At 37.1% G+C, this 16,922-nt stretch overlaps 1 protein-coding gene across 10 annotated transcripts in view; it reads left to right on the plus strand.

Moving 5' to 3' along the window:
* The window catches only part of lap (phosphatidylinositol-binding clathrin assembly protein lap), a 189,394-nt gene that overhangs the window by 168,301 nt on the left and 4,171 nt on the right, over positions 1-16,922 (plus strand). For 7 of the 10 annotated variants that reach the window (XM_089640448.1, XM_089640449.1, XM_089640445.1 and 4 more), the window contains 4 exons: positions 3,266-3,374; positions 10,749-10,851; positions 12,185-12,247; positions 14,587-14,783. In XM_089640448.1, the coding sequence (XP_089496574.1) occupies positions 3,266-3,374; positions 10,749-10,851; positions 12,185-12,247; positions 14,587-14,712 (401 nt within the window). In that variant the 3' untranslated portion in view covers positions 14,713-14,783. Of the gene's footprint in view, positions 1-3,136; positions 3,375-10,748; positions 10,852-12,184; positions 12,248-14,586; positions 14,788-16,922 lie in introns of all 10 variants that reach the window. The other 3 variants (XM_089640450.1, XM_089640453.1, XM_089640443.1) reach the window with 2 other exon arrangements.

The raw sequence follows: 16,922 nt of genomic DNA on the forward strand, positions 1-16,922 counted from the left end.
AGCGCTATGCCCACTCAACCACTGACCGGTGACAAGTCTCCTGTAAAGTTTTCTTTAGTAGATAACATTGTTTTTAAGCCCTCATAATAAAATGTAGTAAGAAAATCTGGTTTCTTACGAAAGCTTCACCTCCCACTTGTCTTGTAACTCTAGTAAGAAAACCAGTTTTGTTGCTAGATTATTGAAAGATTATCATTGTTCTACTTGGGTCACAGTAATGGATAGGCATAACATGATGATTGAATGATAGATTGGCTTTTTAGGTGTTGCATTTGCTTTGAGAACCAATAATTTGATCTTAACTGTTTCTGCATGATTGAACAAGACCCTTATATTTCTCAAAGCATCGTGACTTGGATGTGAGTCAGATGTGAGATTTTTTTTTTAAATTCCGACTTTTAAATGTCATTGATTATGCTCTTTTACAGAGCTGGATTATGCATTCTCAGCTCTTTAATGGAGCTTGATTATACATACTCATCTTTTTTTATAGTGCTTGATTATTCATTGTCAGCTCTTTAATGGAGCTTGATTATGGGTTTTCAGAGTTTGATTATGCACACTCATCTTTTTGATAGTGTCTGATTATTCATTGTTGGCTCTTTGATAGAGCTTGATGATGGGTTTTTAACTCTTTGACAGAACTTGGTGATTATGCGTACTTATCTTTTTGATAGTGCTTGATTATTCATTCGCAGCTCTTTGACAGAGCTTGATTGTGCATACTAAGCTTTCTGACAGAGCTTTGATTATGCATTTTAAGATTTTTAATTGACTTGGTTACACACACTCCGATTTTTTATGGAGCCAGATAAGGTGTTCTTAGCTTTTTGATGGAGGTTGATTATAAGTTTGTTTACCAAATTTTACCAAAGATCAAAGTGTTCCATTGTAAATCAACTAACTGATGAAGAAGCATCTTTATCGTAAGATGATTGACTTGATATTACAGTGCTTGCGTATGTAGTAAACGAGGATAGGACTCACTTGGTTTGAGAGTGCTTAGCCGGGTTGTTATTGCTTAGCTCAGTAGTCAGTGGATCTGTGTTCTCTCCTAAACTCCTCAAATGTATATTTATTCCCCGTAGAATAATAAATCTAGGATAGCTGTTGTGTTGTCTTCTTTTTATTCCTGCATTTAAGTTGTGCCATTAGATGTGATTTCTTTTAAATAGGATACAAATTTTAGGCTTTTTCTGTGTATATTTGTATTAAGTGAATTTTTTAACCAGTCAATCTTTTTATTTAGGTTAAATAATATTTAGTAGTTTATTGCTTTCTTTATTTTATTTGTTTATCCTCTTTAGGTAGATGTTGATTGTGTGTTGGATTCACGGCATGGTTTATATTTTGTTTTGTTTTTGTTCAAAATAGTTAAAAATACTGAAGGGTCTTATATATATTATTTGCTTGTGTGGAAAATGTTTACACATATCAATATAGTGGTGTTAATAATTATATTTATACATTCCATATCTTTCAACGTCCAATCATTGTTTCATCCATTCATTCTATGTAACGTTTTCGTGGTGTATATCGATAGAAACATTATTTATTTGTTGTTGTGTCAAAAATGTATATTGGTAATAATTGTCAGGTCTCATAAATGGAACAAATAGGTTGTTATTGTTTGTCTATTTAAGTCATTTTTTACAGTAAAGGTGGCTGTTTTTTTATTGTCTTTTAGGAAATGTCACTAATTATATATTTTAACATGCACAAAATGAATATTGCCACAAAATCTAATAATGTAACACTTTGGAAAAGGTGCTATCAATTTCTTCAACTCTTCACCTGTTTAGCACTATTACGAAGATACAAAAAAATAGTCAAAAGATTTAAAATTCAACATTTTAAAAATCATATTACTACTTAATTACTATTTTCTCATTTTTAATCTGTTTTATTTTTTTTGTAAGAATTTTTTTGATATGCTTCATATTCTAGAAAGTAGATTCCTCTACCTTTTTTACAATTATTCTGATAGTATATTTGCGGCTTTTATGTGAGATAAGCCAGCATTCTTTGTTGCGTTTTTCTAAAGGTCTTTTATGTAGATTTATTAAATCTCATTCCACGTAATTTGGAATTTAAATTCAACCATACAAAATGCCATGGTGTAATGCTTTTGTCTTTCTTTGCACAAGGTCTTTATGATTCTGAAATCTTAAATAATGTTTTTAAATAATACTGGCTTACTGAAAGTAAAGGCTCAGTTACCAAATTGTTAACAACAGTCAATGTTTAAATTAATTGGAATTTTAATGAAAATCCATTGAAGCTAAAAGTAAAAACAGCATTCTATTATTGTGTCACGACTTAAATTTTGAATATTTCAATAAATCTATGACTTTTTAATAGCAGTTTTAAAAAAATATACTTTCTCGTGAATCATTCTGACCTTTATAACTATTGCAAATCACACTTTCATTTATTTTATGTAGAGGACAATCACAAATTATGATATGCAAAAATATTGATTAATGAAATATTATCTCATAAAAGGTGACGAAAATGATAGATTAAAAAATGTCTTTCTTAAATTTCGATAATGCATCATGCATGTGAAGAAAAAAGCAAAAATTAAAGTCTATTTCTTTTCTTAACCTACAATTTGAATGTGCATTCAAAATAGTTCTCATTTTAATTTAGTCGGATTGAGTTTGGGTCTTTCAAACTCAATCATGTTTTATGACCGTCAAATTTACTTTTGGCGCCATTTAAAAAAATTTGACATTTTAATGGTCACTTTAACCCATATCAGCTTTTGGTCAACGGTCATGATTGTTTTGCCTGACAGCTGATCAAGATTTGATCAAAAACTGGGTATAAAAGACCATTAAAATGTTAAAAAACCATGATTGCGCTAATCGTTCATTTGATGGTCATCAAAGGTGATTTAGTTTAACACCCCAACGAAATTTTTATTCTCCTTTCTTTCTCTTGTTGTATGTAAATTGCATCAGTATGATGAATTGCATTGAGACTTGCTCTGCAAGATAATTTTACATTCCAATTCATATAAATTCAAACTTGCCTTCCAATGCATCTAAGGTCAATTGCATCCCATATCATAATCTCTGAATGCGTCCCTGTGCACGTGTTAAACTCTGCTTGGGTGGCGGCTGCTTGCTAGGCTTTGACGGCTTGGGGGATGTGCTGCGCCCCGGTGCCCAGGGCTCAGGGGGGGTCCAGGGGGGCCCCCCCAGCGCAGCCCCCCCCTCCGCAGCGCCGCTCAGTCCCGCCCCCTCCCTGTCTGCTGCAGGCCAGGCGCCCCCGCCCGCCGGGAAAGTGCTCACCGGGGACCTCGACTCTTCACTCGCCAGCCTTGCCAACAACCTCACTATCAACAAGAGCGCGCAGCAGGCTGTCAAGTGAGTATACATGCCACTTTATTCATAATAAAAATAGACTTATTATCACTGCTATCCTAGGAATATATTTTTCTATATTACAAGCTAAGTTAAGTTAATTACCCAAGTGAAACAAATAATTGTGCCGGATACAGCGAATGTGAATAGCTTCATCCAGAGAGTCCACACGATGGACATTCCCCAACTAGCAAATAAATAATTAAGCTGTTAAGGGCAAAATAAACTGTATGAAATCATTATATATTGTATTCATTATTTGATATTGTTCGCACTTGTCTAGCCAATGCGTTGCATGCCTCACGGAGTTTGGACTACTCTAATGAAGCAAGCCAAGATTTATATATCAAGAAAAAAATGTTTACAAGCATATTATTGGCAATACTAAGAAATGAAAGCTTCATTACCCGAAGAGCAGTGTTTGGAATTTAAATTTTATTCTCAGATGTCACTGGTGTGTTCATTGTTCGCTTTTAGACCGCCACAGAGGCGGGGTTCGAGGTTACGTACTTACGCTTACGTCATGTTTTGGGGCCAGTGTGTTAACCTGTAACTAAGTTTCAATAAACTATGTATAACTAGGTTTCAAAATTTGCTATTTGATATTATTCAATTCCCTATTTTCCAGTGCCGAGCTGTGAATAAAGTTTATCCCACACTATTCTTTATAACAGTTTTATAATAGTTTTCTTATCAGATCAAAGTTAATAAGCCACAATATTAATTTAAAATAGAATAATTTTACCTACCAATAAAATTTATATTTTGTTTCCATCGATGCCTGGAATCCATTATGAGAGAGAGCTTGCTCTTTCGCCCTTTTATTTACGTTTCGCGCGTGTTTATTCCCTATATTTGCCCTTTTTCTCCACTTGCCACACTTTTTCTCCCTACTGGCAACACTGTAGTGACGCGCATTTCAGGTCACGTGATGTTTGTGTTCATATGACTCGTAATGCACCAGGTAGGGATTACCTGGATTCCAGGCATCGATGGAAACAAAATATAAATTTTATTGGTAGGTAAAATTATTCTATTTTGTGTTCCTAATCGATGCCTGGAATCCATTATGAGATGTGTCTGCTCTCACCTGGTGATCTGAAACTTGCGTTATATGTGATGCTATTTAAACTGGAGTAAAGAATGGAGCCATTGAGCACTGGAGGTGTTCGCTACCCGAGTGAGCGACCTCCCTTCGGTAGAATTTCCGGAAGGTGTGCTCAGATTTCCAATTCCCTCTTGCGAGTATCTCCTCTATAGGATAGTCTTCCAACCAGTTTAGAGAGGCTACAGCCGAGCGTACACTTCCTGGGGTTGCGTGGACTCCTGCTTCTCTGAGGACTGATTTAATCCACCCCCCTATTATTGTCTGCGTTGCAGGTTTTGCCTCTCCTGATGTGGTCACAAACAGGTGCTTTAGTAGCGGGCCTCTTCTGGCTTTAGAGAGAGCAACAACTTTCCTCAACCATTTAAGTGGGTTGATGTTGTCTTTTTCTGGACCCGTCAATTTCCAGCCTGACTGTTTGTGTTTGGCTGAATCGGTCTTTGCTCCGAAAACTGGCCACAAGGTGATCGTACTCCTCTTGTCGATAAAATGGTCTGGGGTAACTCTTAGGAGAGTTAAATCATGAACTCTCCTGCCTGACGCCAAGACGAGAAGTATTGCTGCCCTCCGTGATGCTTCAAATAGTGAGTCTTCTGCGGGGGGATTCTTGACCAACCAGTCTACCACCTGTCTTGGGTCCCAGATGGGGGCTTTCTCTTTGATTCCTCGTGCCATTGAGATTGCCTTGAGAACGTGTCTCACCAGAAAATCAGAACTGATTTTTCTCGCATTCTGAGCTGGGCCGCAAAATGTGACGATGGCTGATTTGTGGACCTGAATGGTCTTAGGGGCTAGACCTTCTCGAACAAATAAGTGGGCTAGATACCTGGCGACCATTGTTGGTGGGGGATTGTTGACATCCACGCCGTTCTGCGTGCCCCATCTACGCCACCTATCCCATGCAGGTTTGTAAGTCTTCAGTGTAGACTCTCTCCAGGATGAGTTGAGGAGTTGGCGTTCTTCCCGACTCCAAGATGTGAGGGCTTGATCCCACCCGCAATTCTCCACACCTCTAGTTCCAGATCCTGGATCCTGGGAGGAGGCAGTCCTGTCGACGTGTCTATTAGGACTCCCTCTAGATTTTGCAGGCGCATTGGGGGTTCGTCTGTTCGCTGTTTTAGGTCGCTTCTCCAGAAGGTCCTCTCCCATTTTGGAACGACTAGCAGAAACATGCCCCTCGCCTGATTTAAGTGTGCTAGCACTCTCGGAACGAGATTTGGCGGAGGGAATACCCATGCTAGATTGTAGTCCCAAGGTCGACTGAACGCGTTGGGAAAGCAAGCTGAGCAGTCGCTTGAGTCTCTGGATACGTAGGTTGGTACCACGTGAGCCGTGGCTGAAGCGAACAGGTCTATTTGAGGGCAACCCCATTTTCCAAATATCTTTTCTGTCACCGGACTTAGTAGGTGCCACTCTGGGAGCTGTGCGCCCCGAGAGAGACGGTCCGCAATTCCGTTGTATCTTCCTGGAATGTATTGGGCTGTCAGAGATATCTCCATCTGGTCTACGAAATCTAGTAACTCCCGCGTGGTTTCTAGAAGGGCAAGGGATTTTGTGCCCCCTTCCTTGTTGACGTAAGCCACAACTGTCTTGTTGTCCGTCTGTAGTAAGACATTTGTCCCTGCCAGGAGATGAGCTTGGTCTTTGATGACCGCTAACACGGCATATGCTTCCTTCCGGTTTGAGTGCCATAGTGCCTGCTCCCCCGTCCAATGACCCGCAACTGTGGTGTCGTCTAGCTGTCCTCCCCATCCTGTGTCCGCTGCATCTGTCGTCAGGAAGTGATGGAATGAGAGGGGTTGAATTGGGCTCGTGCTTCCGATGGCCCCTAGCCACCACTGTATGTCCTGCAGTGCTGCGGTGGACAGAGCAACCGGCCGAGACGGTTTCAGATGCTGTATGTGGCGGCTGAACCTCTGCAGTCTGCGGCAATGCAAGCGACCACGAGGGATCACGAAATTTGCAAAGTTGAGTCTTCCCAGGAGACCTAGAGCCTGCCTGGGAGAGCAACTGCCGACTTCCAAGGGAACCTGTAAGGCTTGGCGTAGACCAGAGCACTTGCGGTCGGAGAGAGACTTTTGGTCTGCTCTCGTGTCCCATGTTATGCCCAGGAACTCCAACTTTTGCGTGGGCGTCAGGATGCATTTCTCCAGGTTTATGCACCAACCTAGTTGTTGAAGTGTGTGCACTATAATAACGACTTGGCGGGCCAGGTGTTCTCTGCACTGGTTTGCTACTAAGAAGTCGTCTAGGTAGACTACTGTCCTCAGTCCCTTCCTTCTTAGCAGCTCCGCTACCCAGTTTGAGAGCAGCGAGAAGATCCTTGGCGCTGATGACAGGCCGAAGGGCAGACACGTCATCTGAAGGAGTTCTCCATTGTAGACGAGGCGCAGGAATTTCCGGTGTGATCTTGCGATCGGCACGTGGAAATAAGCCTGGGAGAGGTCTACTTTTATCATCCAATCGTCGGGTTGGAGGAATTCCGGAACCCGAAAATGGCTGAAAAGTTTGAAGGGCTTTGAATCTATGAAGACGTTCAAGGCCTTCAAGTTGAAGATGGGTCTGAAGGTGTGGTCTGATTTGGAGGTAAGGAACATACCTGACAGGAAGCTCGGAGAGTCGTCTGCTGCCTCCAGAATCTTTGACGCTTTCATCATTTCGATGTGCGCGGTCATGTCTGAAGACGACTTTGTCCTGAAGTTCTGCCTGAGCTCGGCTGATGGAAGAGCCAGAGGAGGTTTGGACACAAAGTGAATCCTTGCTCCTTCCAGGATGTTCAGGATTAGTGGTGACGCCCCCAACTCCCTCCACACCACCCGATATGCCTTCAGGCGTCCTCCCCGGAAGGGCTCTGGCCTCCAGTCACCTCCATCGCCTCCTACCCCGATCGCTAGTCGACTTGCGAGAGGGCTCTTGCTTCTTGGTGGGCTGGCGATGTGTCCTATCTTTCTCTGGCCTAGGAGCGGGTCGAAAGGGCTTTCTAGGGAGTGAGGGTGGAGCTTCCCTCACCGGCCTTGCCATTTGTGAGGTAGAGGGTTGTGGTTGACGGGGGGTATAGGACAAAGGTGCGACACTGACAACCTTGTCTCGTCCCCCGTTTGCCAATATATAGGCCGCAAGTTCCTCTTTATTAAAGAGGTGACTGGAGCTCGGTGGGATCCTGGCGAGGCCTTCCCTGGTAAAGGGGTCTGTTATTCCCTCCAACAGGGCCTTTCGCCTACTTTGGAGACACTCAGTTCGCCTTCCACATACAATTTGTAGGACGTCGTCCGTAATCCTACTGTATGGGGATTCCTTGGCGAACATCTCCTGGATTTTCTCGAACAGGGTCGAAGGGGTCAAGCAGGTGCCGGGATCGGCTGCCCAGTTTACCAGCGTCTGCATATTCCCTTTTACTGCCTCCGTTTGTGATAGGATGGCATTCGAGAGAGCTCCCAGGGAACGATCCAGGGCTGGTGCAAAAGAGCTGTTCTTGTCGAGCCTCTTCAGCTCTTCATTCACCTCCAGCTCTACGAAGGCAGGCGTGGCGGTGTAAGCCTTTTGGGTTTCGGCGTAGCGAACCCGCGACCATTCCTCCGAGTTAAAATGCTGAAGAGCCGAAATAACTCCCACTCTTCTCGCGTCCGCTTTCCGGATCGGTGCCTCTTTCACCACGGTGCTCGGGTTTCCGAACTCCAGAATGTTCTTCTGGGCGGCTAGGCTGGCGGGTAATTCTATGAACCCCGATCCTTCCCTCCGTGTACCTTCAGCGGGGTCTTCTCTCCCCGGATATTCCTCGAGTTCTACGCGACTGCCCATTAGGGCGTCCGTCAGAGCGGACACCTGTTGCGTCAGTCGTTCAACTCGCGTGTCCAGGTGTCTGTAACCCCTCTGACTGGACGAGGAATCTGAGTCCGAATCTTCGCGTCGGCGCTTCCGGGAATCTTGCGTTTGGTCGCTGTTGCCGACCGACGCCGCGTCATTATTTTCGATGTCACTCATTTGCGCAACAATCACAATTAAAAGACGACAAAACACTGATAAACACGATAAAACTATGAGTTAATTTCTCGCAAACAGTATATTTATAAAGGCTAGGGAATAAACTATGATTTTTGCACTTAAAGTTGGTTTTTAAGCACAGCACAAACACGAAACGTACTTAAGGCGCGAAAAAACGGCGTCATATGAACACAAACATCACGTGACCTGAAATGCGCGTCACTACAGTGTTGCCAGTAGGGAGAAAAAGTGTGGCAAGTGGAGAAAAAGGGCAAATATAGGGAATAAACACGCGCGAAACGTAAATAAAAGGGCGAAAGAGCAAGCTCTCTCTCATAATGGATTCCAGGCATCGATTAGGAACACAAAATACTGTTTTTACTAGCACATATTTGGACCCTATGTATACTTCTGAACAGGTTGATCTGTTTGTTATCTTGTCTTTGATATTTTAAATAGTCAGTGGATTCATTCTACGGAACCAAAATTTAAATGCACATTTGCCCTTTATTCTTATTACAATAGTCATAAAAAGTCTGAAAAAAGGAAACATAACCTTTTGTCAGAAAATAATTCACATAAAGCTAAATGCAGAAAGAGAACTTTTCAGTAAACTCACTTGAACTTAACTAACTCTTCCTTATATTTTGTTCTAGACATGCTTTTTTACATAACACTTGCAATTTCAAACATTTTTATGAACATGAGATAAAGTGAGTTTTCTCTATATTTTTCCTACCTTACCTAGGACTGAGTGAGTATAATCATAGTTACTGACCGTAAAACTCTCGTCCATAGGATTGAGAAAACTATTCCATTTTTAAATAAACTAACACAAGAGATTACAAACTTATAGACAATGACATTACAAACTTATAGACACATTATAGAGATCTTAAAGTGGCAAGCAAAAGATATGGAAATTGCCGTCCTTTGCATTTAGTATTAAACTGTCAGGCGTTGCATGAGGTTGTGTCTCTAACCAAATAAATAAGTGCCAAAATGCTCTTGTTTGTGATGATAATCTGTTTCCGTTGCACTGCAAATACTAGTAAATGCCAAGGAATAATTATGTCTTTTCAAATAAAACAAAAACTTAGTAAACACCACATTTATTTTTTATACTTATGCCGACCGGGTTTCGCTACAACTGTCGCTTTGTCAGTATATTTCATTAGTACCTGGAGTGAATGATTTTAAGCACCATTAAAGATAATGAACGTAGCAACACTGAGTATAAGAATGATATCCTAATGGCAGTGGGTTTGTTTCATACAGCGTTAAAATTATTACAAATTAAAAATTGTTTAAACGTGGTTTGTGTGTTTGTTACTTACCACATTTTGTGTTAATTTTTTGTGAAACGATAATGTGTCTATGAGTTTGTAATGTCATTGGTTTGAGTCACCTTTTTAAACACTTTCTACACATTAAGGACTTTTTAATACAATCCCATTTCGCAAAAAATGTCGAAAATGGTTCAACTTTACTGTTTTGTTGACACTCTTGGTGAATATGTTTCTCTATTCCTTGACTTATTAACTTGTGTTGTATTACCTCATTTATCACTGTCTTGGAATTTTGTGAGTAAAAATAGCAACTACCCTGAAATTTGCTGTTTTATTATAAAAGCAAGATTTTTATTAAAGACTAGCTGTACCCTGCCATGGGTTGCTGTGGCTCAGTCTGTCTGTGCAGATTGAGAAATAATAGCGCATGTTGCTTTTACGTCCAACAGATGGCGCTGTTTAAAAAAAAAAAGCATCTTGTCCAACGGATTGCGCTGTTTTTTTAAAAGAAATCATGTGTTTACCTGTTACAGGTGACATCTATATAATATAGGTATATACAACACATGTATTCGAATGCAACATTATGTCAAATTTTCAAAGAAATCATTAAAGAACTTTTGGAGATTTAAGATTTTGAACAGACAAACATTTACTCTTATATAGATGGCGTCTCCTCAGTTTTTCAGATATCCGAGTTCTGTTATTAACATAAATATCCATAAAGATTTGGAAAATTCAAAAGCCCAAATTAATTAGAGATTTAAATTCAAATTATAATTTTGGCTTCTCTACACAAGCATTGCTTAAATGAAAAGTAGCATTGTGATTTGAATTATAAATATATTCAATTTCAATAAAAAAGAAAAATATATAACAGTGTTAAAAAAGGAGGATTTGACAAATAATGGGATTCTATCAAAAAGCCCTTCAATTTTTCTCATGCATGAATTATTTTCCATTTGATCAAAGCTAATAATATTGTTTTATCTTTTTTTACAGGGGTGTTCAATGGAACTCTCCTAAGAACGCTGCCAAGCCGGGAGCAGGAGGATGGAGCCCGCAGCCCATGGCCGCCACCACTGGCGCCAACTACCGCCCAATGGTGAGATAAAATACCAATCTGATTTACTACCCCTGTAAACTTTTACCCTTTAGTCAATAGTTATCACCCTATATCCAGAAACGAAAAAATAAAAAATATATACATCAATCCCAACTTAAAATAATGTTAGTAATTTAAATGTTCTTCATACACCCGATTATATTTAATTTTTTTTTTTATCATTTATTTTACAAATGCTTGCATACTTTCCTGATGTTTTTATCAGTTTTCTGAAAGTGAATAATTATTATTGTTCAGTGTTAACAATTGTAACACTTATCTTTATTTTAACATTTTCCAATATAATAATGTCTAAGCTTATTTTAAAAAGTGCCCATCTATTAAATTTTCTCTTTTCAAGCTGATTAATGACTAAAACAAATATTTATATGGTTGGTCAATGTTTGTGTTCTGTCTTATTCGTTTATTAAAATTGGCCCAGTCAAATATAAAATTACCATAAAAAAAACATAAACAAATTATTTATATTCTTTTAGTTATTTACAATTGATGTTGATAATTTTACTCAATATTTTAATAATTTCTCTCTTATTATTTTAGAGTTTTACAACAGTCAAAATTACTCAGAATCTTACACAAAACATTAAACGATAAATTTCTCTTAATTGTTTGAATGATTGATTGATAGATAGATTGATTGAGTGATTGATTGAGTGATTGAATGATTGATTGATTGATTGATTGATATACAAGATTTTGTGCATTTTATTGTCTCTTGAGGTAATTAGGGTTTTATTTATTGATCAGGTTTTAGTTTTGATGTAAATATAAATGTAGAATGCACTGCATATTTTGTTGCTGCATAGTTTGCATGTTTTTGTACTGTTTTCCTACTTAATATTTATAATAATACACGGTCAAAATTATAATTTTTTTTTGGTTTGCAGTTTGCACATTATTAGTCTTTTATATTGCTCATTGTAGATTTGATTTGCACATGCTATTTTTCACAACAAAAAATCCACATTAGTTTGACTATTCAAAATTTAGTTTTTGAGTTTTATTGTTTGAGAGTGACATAGTTGAAATAATGTACAACTCACCATTACGGCCATTCAATTTAACAAAATTTAGAGCATTTTTTTTTTTTTTTACAATACTTGGCTTTTTTTTGTTACTCAGTGCCGTCGTCTTTGGTACAAAATTTTGTTGTAAGTTTCTTTCACATCCAGTGCAACATTGCGATTGAAAAAGTCCCACAATGAATATATCGCACCCTCCCAAGAAGCTCCCTAGCAGGAGATGTAATTAATACACAATGTAAATTGCAAATCACTGAGAGCATGCGCATTTTCTTTTTTATGTTTTCCAGGGCCAAGGCATGCCGATACCTCCCATGTCCTATACATTCCATAATCAACACCATTTTAACATGGTAAGTTAGAGCAAACATGAACAAACTCCAAAACATTGTTAGAAAAACAATAATATCTCTGTCTTCACTATGTTACTATGAAATTGGCTGTCAGTCTTGTTCTGTCAATTTACCACTGTGGAGCTTACCCATCGATAGATAATGGCTATTTGATGTGCACATAATGGCTATTTGATGTGCCTATAGTGGTTATTTCATGTGCACATAATGGCTATTTGATGTGCCTATAGTGGTTATTTCATGTGCACATAATGGCTATTTTATGTGCATTTAATGGCTATTTTTAATGCGTGTAGTTGCTATTTCATGTGCATATAATGGCTGTTTTATATGCAATATGTGCATAGTATAGGCTATTCCATATGAAATACAGGCTATTCCATGTGCATTCTATGGCTATTTTATATCCAATATGTGCATACCATGGCTATTCAAAGCTCTATATGTGCATAAATGGCTTTTTCATATGTGCATATTAAGCAGTAATATCCATTCTTCTTCCGACTTTCTTCTCTTTGTAATTCCCTGCGATTCTTCCGTCCTGTGACTCTCTTCTTATTATCAATCTATTCTTATTATCAATCTCTTCTTATTACCAATCTCTTCTTATTATCATCTGTTAGTTTACCACGAATGAAATTATCATTTTTATAACGAGTAGATTAATTTCACTGTATGTAATTATTATTATTGCAGTACTTCATCTTTATTATTGTACATTTATTATTACTTGCCTGTATTTTATTAGAAAACATTTTAATTTTGGTTTCTGCTAAGTATTTAATTTTTATATTTTTGCTTGTTTTTTTTTTAGTTAGTTTAATAAAAAATATTACTACAATAAATATACTGGTGCAATATTGCTTTCCTTCTTCGTCTATTTTTAAAATAAGAGGTCAATAAAATATGTTATCAATTTAATAAAATAAGAATAAAATGTGTCCTTCAATTTAAAAATCCTTTATACTAAATCTGTCTATTTTAGCATGCAGTGCACAGGTCCACAGTAATTGTAATAATATTAACACAATTCTCTGCTTACGCACAAAACATTATACTTTTTGGACTTACATTCTCCGATACTAATTTAAGAAAATGATCTATGTCATTAACAAAAATAGACAATAACCAATAAAAATCTGTTAATGTAAATTTTTTTCCAATTATTATGATTATTAGTGTTTTGATTATGAATATCTTTGTCCAAAATAATTATGCCACACATGTGGATTTAATAAAAGGGCATTAAAAATATTTTATTAATTCAAAACACAGGAATTATAATACATTGTGTGGGGTTCAGATTTGTCTTCTCACTCACGTACTTATTCACTTTCAATAAAGATTATGACATATTCGTTTAAATTATTAAATATTTTATTTCTTTTTGAAATTTATATTTCTTACTAAGAAATAATATTTTGTAAACTTACTATCGACCTGGTAAGCCTGTTTGAGAAAAATTCCATTGTTAACCTTATGTTGAAATGTTAAAATTTAAAACAATATGTATATAACAATACTTTTCACACTTCTGGACTACCATGAAATACTCACGATAAAGAAGTTATCAAAAATGAGTTTTTAAATATGTCTGCAATAATTCAATATTTTTCTCAAACAAACATCAAACATCATGCAAAATCACTCCATTTCTTCCTGGATAATTTTTTATTACATAAAATTGTGTGATGAAAGCTTGCCTACAAGGCAATACCTGTCTAAATAATACAAAATTTAGGTATTAAATATTTCGACGGGTTAGAGTTAAAATATTGTATCTCCAGAAAACATAATATTGAGAAACTGAATTTGAAGATTTGCAAACCTGGAAACTTTAGATTTTTTGATATAAAAATTAGTTTTTAGTTCCAAATTATTCCACATTCTTACATAAATACAATATTTTGGTCCTTCTCCTTGTCCTTCTTCTCTTCGTCCTCCTGAGTACTTCATTTGGTTTAAAGATACTTTTATTGTTAAGGAGATACAATAACTGTGCTCAAAAATTGCTTATAGGATGCACAATATATTTTAATATGTTTATATCTTTGGGACAGTAGGTATAGGCGATGCAATATTTATTTAAAAGTATAGGCTATATTTGTTAAGTTTCAGTACTTAACTTATTTTCAACCAAAATTGGAGGTACAATATTTAACAATAAGCCATCGATTAAGGTATCTATCTATTTTGTAATAATTGGATTAAAACATTTTGTCATAACTTAAAAAATAATTGGATTTAATATTTCAATGGCAACAATCTGAACCCCATTATACTATAAACCCCTTGCACTTTACTAATATAACACCTGGGTGCTTGGGTGTGGTGTGCAGCAACCGCAGGGTCAGGGCGTAGGAGCCATGGGGTCCGGCATGCCCCCCGCGAGGCCCCCTCCGCCCGGCGCGGGCCCACCGGCGCCACCGGCAGGGGTCCCCCTGGACCCCTTTGGGGCCCTGTAAGGTTAGCCCACGTGGCCGCCCAAGGGTAGGGCTTACTTTTCTGGATTTCAGAACGCCATCTGTTTCACAATGTAGGTATTACGTATATTTTTTAGATACAAAACGTCACTAGATTGAAAGGAAAATAAAATGAAAAGTTCACTTAGGAAGTAGTGAAGCTCTTATTGGCTGGGGTCTTTCAAACCCCAACACATTTGATGACTGTCAAATTCACTCTTTCTCTGTCCGTTTAGCTTTTTATCAAATTGTGATCAACTGACAAGCGTCAGTTGAACAACAAACTTGAAACAATATCACTGTTATACTTGAAAGCTGATTACAATTTGATCAAAAGCTAAAACGGACCAAGTAACACCATTTAACAGTGACCTTTCAAATGAAAAAATTCTAAATTCTGTTGTTTGTTAAGTTTGATGGTCTATCAAACATGACAAAAGTTTGAAGCACACCAGTCTCAGCTCATCGTCTCACGGGTCGGTTAGCAATTTACATAAACCGAGTGCTACAAGACCCTGCGCAAAAAATTAAGTTCGCTATATTAAGGTAACTGCAGCGCAGTTCGGTCTTCAACTTTTCTGCGCAGGGTCTTACAGCATTTGGTTTTGTCGATTGCTTACCGACCCGTGGAACGATGGATTTAGATGGGTTATTTATACTGCATTGTGAAAAAGAGTTACAGGAAGTTAACTCAATTTAATTTTCACCATCTTGATTTTTAATGAAGTTATAATATAGCCTGGCAAATTCGCTTAGTTCTATTTGCCCCGTTGGCTTTACTAAGCGGAGTATTTAGCTACTAAAGGTTGTCATTATGCATATTTTGTGTTTGTCCAACGCCTGATATTAAAGCATTTACATTTGAAAAGAAACACACATGTAATTTGACTATCGTGGCACTTTTTACTCTTCATTTGTTAAAAAAATCCTATTAAATTAATATATGTAGTATGATTGTAGTAAAAAAATGCTCTCCTGTGAATGAGAGATCATCGATTCTCATGTCGAAAAGACTTATCGCAGAATTTTTTACTGGCGACAAAATGTGACTGCAAAATTGATAATTTATTCACGGATACCCCTTCAGATAATTTGTTCGCTATTGGGAACAACTGATATGGTCTCACAGAAAACGTTGTCTTCCTTACTGTTGCAGTTAGGAATATGATCTAAACGTTGTAAGAAATAAAAAAAACCAAGCTTTATATTCAAATCTAGAACTTAACCACAGAACAATTAAAATGTCCACCTTTATGAAACCAAAGGTACCGACAAAAAAACCGACGAAAAAAAATAAATTATTGTATAATTTTTATATGGAACGACAAAAAAGTGAGATGACAATAACGTTTGTAATACATTTGTCTAATAAGATAAGTGTGTTTTTATGTTATCGGGAATTTCAGTTTAAAAAAACGTAAATTGAGCCATTTTTTTTGTTTGCAATCAAAAATTTTTGTAGTAATAAAATATGAGAGCGTATTTCATCACCTTTCAAAAACAGTTTTTACTTTTCCGATACTTTCAGAAATATTCCATTTATTTGGATTTAATTGCAAAGTGGAAATTCTCCGACTGTCTGACAGAATGAAGAGTTAATAGTGATCACATATTCAAGCGCGACAGATAGATAATTTTCTAATGGTTAGTGAAGAAAAAATATTTTTTTGTTCTGCTGCTGAGCTCAGTAACAACTTAAAAATGTAAATAAAATGAAATTGGTGATCTGACATTATGCCTTGGTTTTAATTACTGATTTGTTTCCCTGGTGATTGTGACACAGTATAATATTATGGATGTGGTTCTTGAATATTGTGAATTCCTTCTAATAATAATTATTATTATTATCTTTCAATATTGCACCTGGTTTTTTCTACGAAATATTATAGTATGTATTATATGTTTTTAACAATAACAACATTCTTGGTTATTTGTTTCTGGTAGTTAAATATTATCATATCTATTGGAATAATTGATATATACTTTTAAACTTATTATTAATATATATAGGCCTCTTAACCTCTTGTTCGCCAGCGTATCCTTAAGGGATACTATTAAAAAATCATTTCTCTGAATACTGCTTATGGTAGAGTACATACTATTTTTATAAATATATAAATACATTGTCTGGTAAGGCGGTTCAATTTACAAACATTTTAAAAACAAGTTAGTTATAACGAAGATAGAATCAGCTGGCGCATTGTGAAAATTTA

This window comes from Hesperophylax consimilis, chromosome 15 (assembly GCF_061612785.1).
Source record: "Hesperophylax consimilis isolate HC1 chromosome 15, BYU_Hcon_1.0, whole genome shotgun sequence".
Lineage (NCBI taxonomy): Eukaryota > Metazoa > Arthropoda > Insecta > Trichoptera > Limnephilidae > Hesperophylax > Hesperophylax consimilis.